At 34.3% G+C, this 11,309-nt stretch overlaps 1 protein-coding gene across 1 annotated transcript; it reads right to left on the bottom strand.

The window, feature by feature from the left end:
• Window positions 1-7,098: 7,098 nt before the first annotated feature.
• Window positions 7,099-9,899, bottom strand: LOC141685834 (uncharacterized). Its single transcript, XM_074490913.1, has 5 exons — window positions 9,750-9,899; window positions 8,974-9,665; window positions 8,015-8,302; window positions 7,823-7,928; window positions 7,099-7,728 (listed from the first exon to the last, which is right to left on the bottom strand). The coding sequence occupies exons 1-5, from the start codon at window positions 9,897-9,899 to the stop codon at window positions 7,099-7,101; spliced, it is 1,866 nt and encodes a 621-aa protein (XP_074347014.1).
• Between the last annotated feature and the right edge of the window lie 1,410 nt (window positions 9,900-11,309).

Below are 11,309 nucleotides of genomic sequence, written 5' to 3'. Positions count from 1 at the left end.
GAACATCCAAAAATAACCACAAGTCATTTTATTCCACAATTATCTGCCAATACACCTTAAAAGGTTTTCTGAATAAATTTACATTTCTTTGCCATTATTACAATTCATAAATATAAATAAATCTGGTCCATCAAAAGTTGAAAGCCTAGCCTATTGGTAGTTCCTACCTCAGCTACGGCGGCATCAATGCTTCTAGAAAACTGCGGAACGTCTCCTAATCGCTTGCGAATCGGGAGCTTGGTTCTGTTCATCTTTTCTATCTGTTGTTGTGTGATGAAAGAAGAAAGCAAGGGTGAGCAGCAAGCCCACCAAAATAATATGTATAATGATTAATAGTATATGAGCCTACTCATAATACTCATGAAAGTCTTGGTCAAAAGAAATGAACCAAGTTTGATATCTTAGTGCGATGAAGTCGCAAAATATTCAGTATATATACATATATACTTTTCAAAATATTGGAAGTCCTCTTCCATGCATAATATACACAAAGTCCCAGTGTATAACTGTATAAAAAAATATCGTTGCAAGGTGATCTCATATATCTAACCTTGTCTCAACGTTTTTCTGAAAATCTTTGTCATTCATAAGACAATTATTAATTAGATATAAGTTTAAAAGATGAGGTTACCAAATACCCCAATATACTTATATCTTTCCCAATACTACTTGAACTACCACCGTTCAAGTTATAATCAATTTCAAAAGTTCATCCCACTGATGAGACCACAAGATAAGACTTGAATAGATTCAATCTTTGAAATATTATTGAATGAAAAAGTTATGAGATACTTTATTTAGTCCCGATATATATATATATCCACATACATATATATCCCGAAAACATTTCCTGGAACCTCTGTTATGTGAAGTATGAACAGAGTTCGAAACATCCAATGAATTTTGGAAAGGAAAAGAATTTTGGCATAAACCCGATATCTTGCTGATCAGGCAAAGATACCAATAAGTAACCTTTTCTACTAGTAGATGGACGAATTCCCCACTGGTCATCACCCTGGTCATAATTAAGACCTATGCTGGACTGCCACTCAGCCACTTATGCATTTGATGGACTCCCACTGAGCCACTTACACAATAATAGACCGTACCCCGGCCTGTCGCTTATGCCGACTCAATGAGAGGGGCTTACTTCCCGAACGTTGGGCAAGTAATCAATTCATTTACCAAATCTGCAACCTTGTTGCGAATATAAAATACACCACAGAGCCGGATTCCCCAGGTTTTGAGCGAGTATTTAAATCCCCTTAAAAGGAAGATCTTAAATATAAAAATGAGTTTTTTGGGATCCGCTCTGACTTTTAAAAATCATTTTGAAGACTCGAAAACACTTTAAAGAGTGTTTGGAGTAAGGCTGATTTAATGAAGTAAATCAGTCCCCAGAATATTTAGAAAATGACTGAATATTATTATTTAAATAATATTCCCATAAAGAATAATCTTTATAAAAATAATTGAAGTAGAAGTATTAAAATTTATACTTGAAACGAGTATTAAATAACCAAAGATATACTTATATGAAAGTATTATCTTTATTTGAATAATCGAAAATAAGTTTGATTATTTACACCTTATTCTTTAATAAAATAAAGAATATATCTCAGCAAATAATCGGAGTCATAGATCCTCAAATGAATATTCAAATAATATTCAATAAATAAAATAAAATAAGTTGAGTCATAATACCTCGAATGAATATTATAAATAATATTCATTAAATAAAATAAAGGAGTCATACATCCTCAAATGAATATTCAAATAATATTCAATAAATAATATAAAAGAGTCATAAGCCCTCGAATGAATATTCAAATAATATTCAATAAATAATAAAATTTAAAGTTATCGAATAAACCTTATTCGATTAATAGTTTGGAAAACTATAACCATATATATATAAATATATAAATATATATATATATATATATATATATATATCCATATCCATATATATAAAATCTACTCGGGATCCTCGACTCCCGGTTTTTGAAAATATTTTCACCTTTGGGTCCCTATACTAAGGGTATATGCAAGTTACCGCTATCCTCTAGCATAGGTATTATCAATTGAACCAACAGATATATATTGAAAGAATATGAAACAGGCATGCATATATATACCATAGCAGCATGCTTCAATATATTGCAACATTTGCTAATATAAACATCATGCATCTATCGCAAGATAATGCATATACATATATACATCACAACAACAGTATAACGGGTAGAAAACTTGCCTGAGCGACTGGGGGTTACGAATGGCTCGGAACGAGTCTGGTAACCTATAAACAACAAGTAAGTTGGAATTAAACCAAAATCACTTGTAATTCTATACTTTAACTAACTTAGACTCTAACGCTTGTTTTGCGCTCACTGATTCGCTTAAGTCACTCGGGTACCCTCGGCTCCACCATTTTTAATAATTTAACCTTTACGAGTTTTAAAGCGATTCCTTCGCGAGTGACTTACCAACTGCCTAAAACACTTACCATAAATGTTTCATGCATTAATTAACCCTTTTTGGTCTTTAACCTACATTTCAAAGTAAGGCGAGGGAAAAAGTTTCGTTCGTGAAACGCCGTTACTTGAAACGGTCGTTTCTCCTAAACCGTAAATCGGAATCGAACGAACTACATATCAAAACGAAGCTCGTAACATGAGCTATCTAAACATGGCAGTGGTCACAATTTAGCAGGGGGTTCTCGGGTCCTAATGCTATGCACAAAAACAGTCCAAAGAAAATCGGACGTTACGACGGCTATGTTTACGCGATTTCCCATTTTTTAAACTATCCACAATCAACACAAACCATCCTCAAATCCAACACACAACAAACACCCATCCTTATCACATCATAACAATCCCAACCAATTCAATTTTAATCATTCATACCTATGCTTAAACCTAACTTTAATCATACTTAAGTTTCTTTAAATCAAAACCACAAAATTACCATCTCATTTCACTACCATACCAAACCTCAAACTCTAATCATAACAATAAGATACCATAACATCCTACTCATCAAAATCACTTATAATATATATGAACCTAGGGTTTGAAAATGGTATACCTTCCTTGGAGTGGTGGGTTGAGCTAGGAAGCCTTAATAAGCTTGGAGAAGCCTTAGGGAAGCTTGGATCTTCAAGAAAAACAAGAAAAGTTCAAGTTAAAAACTTGAAAACACTATTCATTGTCTTCTTCATTGATTAAATGAAGAAGCTAGAGAAAGAATTAATGGCTTAAACTCATGATATAGCCATAACTAAGCATAAAGATGGTTAGGGAATTTTCTTACCAATTAAGGATGCTTGGATCTTGATTTTGGAAATTTTTTTCTTTGAAAAAGGCAAAAAGCCGAGAGCTAATATGAAGAACAATGCCTTGGCTGATTTTTTTTTTGATTTTTGATGAAATGATTTGCTAGTTGGTTGGCTTGGTTTTGTTTTTGATTTAGCAAATTACCACCTTGCCCTTGAATTTGTGTGGTCCTAAATCAACCACACCTCCTTCCTTCCATGTCATGCTTATGTCACCCTTATGATGTCATCCTCCCTTCCTTGTCTCCTTTCTATTGGTTGGATGACATCACTCCCATTAATCCCTTTGATTAACTTCCTAATCGTTTGCCTAATGACCGCTGATCTGTTGTACGGTTCGCTTAACTTTCGTTCTCGTCTATCGTTTGAAGGATCATACCCGGGATCTTATTACTTAGGTTCCCTTAACCTTTCTCAATACATTATATTCCTTTTTATGATCCTCTATTATAATCCTTTAATTTAAATCCTTTTTATTCTGTTACCTTATACTCAATTCTCTCCGTATCTTATGGATTTCCGGGAAAAACCAAAGTGTTCGGAATTGGATTCTGACGATCTTTACATACACTTATATACCACATAGAGTACTAATAATATCCCATAAGATCAATAACAGAACCCCTACATAGCGTGGCATGAAAAGTTTTCTCATTCAGCAAAAACACTATTCATAAGGGTTTCAAAAATTCCCAAAAATTGGGGTTATTACAGAATATTCTTAGTAGTGGAAACTGGAAAGAGGGCTTAGGTTATGGAAATGATAAGAATGATAAGGGAATTATAAAGATTGAGCCTATAGTTGTTAAACAAAAGTCAAAGGTAAATCCTGTAAAGTTTGTAGCTGTAAAGTCTGATATTGATAAATCAGAAGTTAAAGAGAAATTAACTTCTGACAAACCAAAACAGGGTAAGCCAACTGAAGTAAACATAGGCTTAATGACAAAGAAGCAGCTTAAGCATAAACTGAAAGATGTTAAGAATGTAAACAAGGTAAAGCCACCTAGGAAAAATAGGAATGGAAAGGAAAGTGTGAATAAAAGTAATGATTATAAGCCTGTTCCTAATGCTCCTAGAAAGAAATGTTACAACTGTGGAAATTCTAACCATCTGGCTTCTTTTTGCAGGAAAAATAAGAACATAAACTCCTTACCTTCAAAGTCAGGAGTTAAGAGTCAGTTTGTTAGATATAGGCCACAAAATCCTTGTTTTCATTGTGGTAGTTTATGGCATTCCATTTATACTTGTAAGGAATATCATAGTGTGTACTATGATTATTATCAAATAAAACCTTCTGTAAAGAAAGTTAGCATTGTTCCTTCTAGTGTAAGTTCTGATGCAAAGTCTGATACTGTAAATGCTGATAAGAAAACTGTTAACATAAATTCTGATGCTAAATCCACTGCAAATGTTAACAAACTTAATAAGGTCAAAGGATCCAAGCAAGTCTGGGTCCTTAAAACTAATCATTAGTGGTCTTTGTGATTGCAGGGCAACAGGAAAAACATCCTAATTCTGGACAGTGGATGTTCAGGACATATGACTGGAAATAAAGCCCTGCTATCAGACTTTGTGGAGAAAGCTGGCCCAAGTGTTTCTTATGGAGATGGCAATATGGGAAAAACTTTGGGATATGGCAATATCAATCTGGGGAATGTCATCATTGAAAAAGTAGCTCTGGTCTCAGGACTTAAACACAATCTTCTAAGTGTGAGTCAAATCTGTGGCAGAGGTTATCATGTGGATTTCTTTGAAGAACACTATGAAGTTGTAAGCAAATCTACAGGCAAAGTTGTTCTGAAAGGATACAGGCATGGTAACATTTATGAAGTCAAGCTTTCAACAAGTACTGATGGTTCTGCAATCTGTTTGTTAAGTAGAGCATCAATTGAAGAAAGCTGGAATTGGCACAAGAAACTCTCTCATTTAAATTTCAACAATATAAATGAACTAATCAAGAAAGATCTTGTGAGAGGACGGCCAAAATCAGTATTTGCTCCTGATGGCCTTTGTGATTCATGTCAGAAGGCAAAATAAAGAAAATCTTCATTCAAGAGCAAAATTGAATCATCAATTTTTGAGCCTTACCACCTACTACATGTTGATCTATTTGGTCCAGTTAATGTCATGTCTATTGCAAAGAAAAAATATGTTATGGTCATAGTGGATGAGTTCACCAGATACACATGAGTGTATTTCTTGCACACAAAAAGTGAAACTGCATCTATTTTGATTGATCATGTCAAGCAACTGGATAAATTGGTCAAAGATTCTGTGAAGATCATAAGAAGTGATAATGGCACTGAGTTCAAGAATTTGATCATGGAAGAGTTCTGCAAAGACCATGGAATAAAGCAAGAATTTTCTGCTCCTGGAACTCCACAACAAAATGGAGTTGTTGAAAGAAAGAATAGAACTCTTATTGAAGCTGCACGAACTATGCTTGATGAAGCAAAGTTTCCAACCTACTTTTGGGCTGAAGCTGTGCAGACTGCTTATTTTACTCAGAATGCTACACTCATTAACAATCATGGAAAACACCATATGAGATGGTGAAGAAAAAGAAGTCAAATCTGAAGTATTTTCATGTATTTGGATGCAAGTGTTTTGTTCTTAAGACTCATCCTGAACAGCTATCCAAATTTGATCTAAAAGCTGTTGAAGGAATTTTTGTTGGATATCCACTTTCCAAAAAAGCCTTCAGAGTCTACAATTTAAGAACAAGGGTTGTCATGGAATCTATCAATGTATCTTTTGATGATAAGAAGATTGCAGGACTTGAAGATTTCAATGATCATGATCAGCTGAGATTTGAGAATGAAGTTTTAAATTCTGATACTGTAAATCCTGACAGTCTAAATCCTGATACTGCAAACTCTGATGGATTAAACTCTGATGTTATTGAAACTATGGTGACTAAGCCAAAGGAAGATGCACTTGTGCAGGGGGAGTATACTGAAGATACAACCACAATTCAAGAAGCATCGGAACCTACAATAGGCCACTACAAGAAAAACAGTATCAGACAACACTTGTCCGACAACAGATGAAAAAAAACCGTTGTCCCGAAATAACAGACAATAGTTTTATTTTACCCTCCAATAACTATTGTGTAAACCAGATTCATACAACGGTTTTATGAACCGTTGTGAAAAAAATTACCAAAAAAGTAGTTTGCACAACAGTTTTTAAGAACTATTGTCTTCATATGTTTCATACAACCGAGAAAGTAACCGTTGTAAAACATGAGACAATGGTTTTAGAAAATTGTTGTTGGTAGACATTTCACACAATAGTTCAGAAAACTGTTGTTAACACTGCACAACAGTTTGTAAAACCTATTATTTTAATATGGTTCATACAATGGAAATATAAAACCATTGTAAAATATGAGACAATGGTTTTATATTTCCGTTGTTGTATTCCGTTTCACACAATTGGTTGTGTTTGCATTGCGTGTTTAACATATCACACAATAGTCCTGGAAGTGTTGTCTTTAATCATACAACCGTTTCTGCCTTGTTGTCTATGAAATATTCAGACAAGATTTTGTATATAAAACGCTTGTCTATACCACTGTATTTTTTTAAAAAAAATTGACAGAAAGAGTGCATCCCTTTCATTGCCAAACAACTAATGGATAGGAAAACAAACATATTATCCATTTGGAGCAAACATAACAACCACCATGAACAACAAATATCACCAAACCAAAATTTTAAAGTTATACATAGCAATAATGAAATATAAAAAAAAATTCAATCTAGTTGAATTTGTTCATCTACATCCCTGATGTAACTAGCATCATCGTCAAAATCATCATCTGGTAAGTTGGGCATAAAAAACTCAGACTCAAGCTCTACTTCCACGGATCCCTCATTTTCATCTTCGCTATCATCATAGTGTTTTCTTTCGGGAAATTTCAACACCACGGACCATAATTTTTCAAGAGGATCGTCGATATAACAGACCTGCTTAACATGTGTTGCCAACACAAATGGATCATTAAAAAAACCAGGCCTATTCAAATTAACTAATGTATATCCTAATTCATCGACCTTGATTCCTCTGTTCATATCCACCCAATTACAGAGAAAAAAAGGGATCCTAAAGCTGTTATAGTCCAACTCCCATATAAAATTTAAAACACCGTAGTATGTATGTGATGTATGCTGAATATTTTTGTCCGTACCCTGCACAACCATTGTATCAACATCTACACACACTCCACTACACTGAACTTGACGCGCATCATCACGAGACTTGGTGCTAAATGTAACCCCATGCACCTTATAGCCACTGAATGTAGGCACATCGTTATTAGGCCCGTCTGCGACCCACCTTATATGTTGCGGTACCTCCTCTCCATCTAGTAAATTTGATGCAATCTGTGAAAAATTAAATTACACATAATTTACAAGGTTTCCAATAATAATAATGGAGGTAAATGACTGAATATTAACAATTAAGAAAACGTAAAACCTTTTCTTTAAACCATTTTGGGAAAGTTTCATTTTGCTTTTTCTTTAGCCAGATTTCATCATTTCCACGTTCCGGAAATTGGTCCATCAAAAATGACAAGTGTTCACTACAATTAAAATGGCAGATGTAAAGAATTATGATATAGGTATGGTTATAACTAAACTGCGCACGAAGGATAATAAAAATACTTACTCAAAATATGGCACAACATCCGTACTATTTTGTAGGACACACAAATGTGCAAGGTGCAAATCTTTGGTGCTCGGGGTGATCATTGTTGCACCAGATAGTGGTCTGCATATTGCATCCTTTGTACATCTGCCATTTTCTGGAACTCTGACAGTCGATTCCTCAAAGTTAATCAAACACTCAACTGCCTCCTCAGCAATATATGCCTCAGCAATATAACCCTCCGCGCGAGCCCTGTTCCTTATGTATCCTTTAAATATTTTCATGTACCTTTCAAACGAATATATCCACCTAAGGAAAATTGGCCCACATAGCTCAACCTCTCGCACAAGATGAATCGAAAGGTGAATCATTATGTCAAACAAGGAAGGGGGAAATATTTTTCAAGTTGGCATATTGTTATAATTAGTTGAGACTACATTTTTTCCAATTTATCAGCTTCAATAACTTTGCTACAAATAGCCTTAAAGAACAGACAAAATCTAATAACGGTGTCCCTGACCTTTTTATGCAGTGACGATCGAATTGCAATTGGGAGTAGATGATGCAAAATCATATGGCAGTCATGGGATTTTATTCTGGTAAGTCGGAGAGTTTCCATCGATACCAAGCTCCTAATATTAGAACAAAATCCATCAGGAAACTTCATTCCCAAAAATGATGAGCAAATAGTTTTTTTCAGAATATGTCAAATTCCAAGATGCCAGCGGTAATTTCTCCTTCTTCCCTGCCGTTTCGGGCCTCAGATTCAATCTTATTCCCATTGCAGCCATGTCAAGACGAACAGATTCCTTGTCTTTTGTCTTTTTTGGTATATTTAGCAAGGTACCTAACAAAGCTTCACATATGTTTTTCTCAATATACATGACATCAAGGATATGCCTCACCGGCAAGAACTTCCAGTACTCAAGTTGAAAAAATATTGAAAGTTTCTTCCAAACTTGTCGAGGATCTCCTTTTACCGTCCAGGTTTTCGTTGTGTCTTACCATATACATAGCCTTGTAGATATTGTACTTGTTGAAACACTTCCTCCCCTGTTAAAGGTATAGGTGCAGAACCCTTCTCAATAGTGTTATCAAAAGCCGCTTTCTGTTTTCGATATGGGTGGTCACGTGTCAACCACCTTCGATGCCTCATAACTACTGTCTTTCGGTAATTAGGTAGCCTAGTAGCTTTTGTTTGATCAACACATACTACACAACCGTTATAGCCTTTCACAATATTTCCCGACAAGCTACCTAAGGCAGGATAGTCGCTGATTGTCCACAATAATATTCCTCTCAATACAAAGGACTCACGCTTATATGCATCATACACTTGCTTTCCATGCCATAATTTCTGCAGATCTTCTATCAATGGTTGAAGAAACACATCAATATCATTTACGGGTTGTGTCGGTCCGGATATCAATAAACATAACATTATATACTTCCTTTTCATACATAGCCATGGTGGAAGATTGTAAATTGATAGCAAAACAGGCCAAGAGGAGTGATCGGTTCCTTTTCCATGGAAAGGATTAAACCCATCAGATGATAAAGCCATCCGCAGGTTTCTAGAATCAGAAGCAAATTCAGGCCACTTCTCATCAACTTCCTTCCATATTTTTGAATCTGCCGGATGACGAAATTTATTATCCTTGACTCTCTCTATCTGGTGCCAAGTCAGGTCCTTTGCCGTTTTAGGTGAATTGAACAAATTTCTCAATCGCGGTAATAGAGGAAAATATCAAAGAACCTTGGCTGGAATGCCTTCAATTTCATCTCCATTTTTGTTCTTCTTCCATCTAGAGGCTTGACAAATGTGGCAGCTAGTCTCGTCTTCATTTATCTCACCACGGTATAAAAGACAGTCATTCGGACAAACATGTATTTTTTCATACTCCATTCCTAAAGAAGACAAGATTTTCTTAGCCTCACCGTAAGACAAGATTTTCTTAGCCTCACCGTAAGATTTTCATCAATGTCATATAAGTTCAAAGCACATTGTACCAATTATACTATCAATTGATTACTCCAACATATAAATTACGGATGATACCTATTTAATGAAAAAGTATAATGTAGATATATTTTACTCTAATTATATGTTTTAGCGAATAAGTTAGACATGTTTTATAATATTGTGAATATAGGACATGGTTAGCGAGCTGTGATGTGAAATCGTGACATACCCTCACGTATAAGCAATTTTAATACACCATGTAAGTATTGTGAAAAACTTGAGTATCTATTTACGAGATGTATTTAAATCTTGATTAGTATATGAACACGTTATTCATCAATGTCATATAAGTTCAAAGCACATTATACCAATTATACTATCAATTGATTACTCCAACAGATAAATTACGGATGATACCTATTTAATGAAAAAGTATAATGTAGATATATTATACTCTAATTATATGCTTTAGCGAATAAGTTAGACATGTTTTATGATATTGTGAATATAGGACATGGTTAGCGAACTGTGATATGAAATCGTGACATACCGTATAAGCAATATTAATACACAATGTAAGTATTGTGAAAAAAAATGTGTATCTATTTACAAGATGTATTTAAATCTTCATTAGTACATAAACACGTTATTAATCAATGCCATATAAGTTCAAAGCACATTGTACCAATTATATATATATACCAACAACCGATTCTCTTAATTATATGCAGTTCGATTTGATAAATAATATTTGGTAATCAATACGATTAGTAATATCGAAAAAGGATAATATTTAGACTCATTTATGTCATTTTTTCACCTTTAATAATTTTAACGTTTCTTGTAAGAATATTAAATTTAATTTTTTAAAAACCAATTTTACCGACTATTGTCATTTTAACCGGGTCAACTTATTAATCTTGTTTCAACCATTTAATATAATTTACTATAAATTATATTTCTATTAATTTTTTCTTCAAAATATTAGATTTTTCACTTATATTTTATATTTAATACATTTTTGTTTAATAATTTAACTTTTTCCCCCAATTCTACTTCCCTCCCCGTTATTCCCCCCAAAACCCTCAATTAGGTCGACCCTCCCCCAATTACCCAATTACTCCCCCCTTTCTAATCTCTCTCGCTCTCTCTCTCCCTCTCTCGTTTCCCATTCTCTCTCGTTTCCAATTAGGTAACCTCTCTCTCTCCCTCATCTTTCTCATTTTAGTCTCGTTTTGTGTTCTGTGTTCTTTTAATTTTTTGATGAATCTGTTTATAACATGCATGGGTTTCATTATTTTGATGGGTTTGGTTAGTGGGTTTGTGGATTTAAATCTTTTTATGGGTTGTTGA

Source organism: Apium graveolens, chromosome 9 (genome assembly GCF_009905375.1).
Source record: "Apium graveolens cultivar Ventura chromosome 9, ASM990537v1, whole genome shotgun sequence".
NCBI classification, from domain to species: domain Eukaryota; kingdom Viridiplantae; phylum Streptophyta; class Magnoliopsida; order Apiales; family Apiaceae; genus Apium; species Apium graveolens.
Note: the sequence above shows the minus strand (reverse complement) of the source record. Positions and strands in the feature narration are given on the sequence as shown.

Coding starts and splice junctions, on each gene's coding strand:
- LOC141685834 (XM_074490913.1), bottom strand. CDS start 9,899: ATGGAGTATGAAAAAATACATGTTTGTCCGAATGACTGTCTTTTATAC. Junction 8,303..8,973: donor ACACAACGAAAACCTGGACG/GTAAAAGGAGAT, acceptor AATTTTCCTTAG/GTGGATATATTCGTTTGAAA. Junction 7,729..7,822: donor CAAAATGGTTTAAAGAAAAG/GTTTTACGTTTT, acceptor AATTTTTCACAG/ATTGCATCAAATTTACTAGA.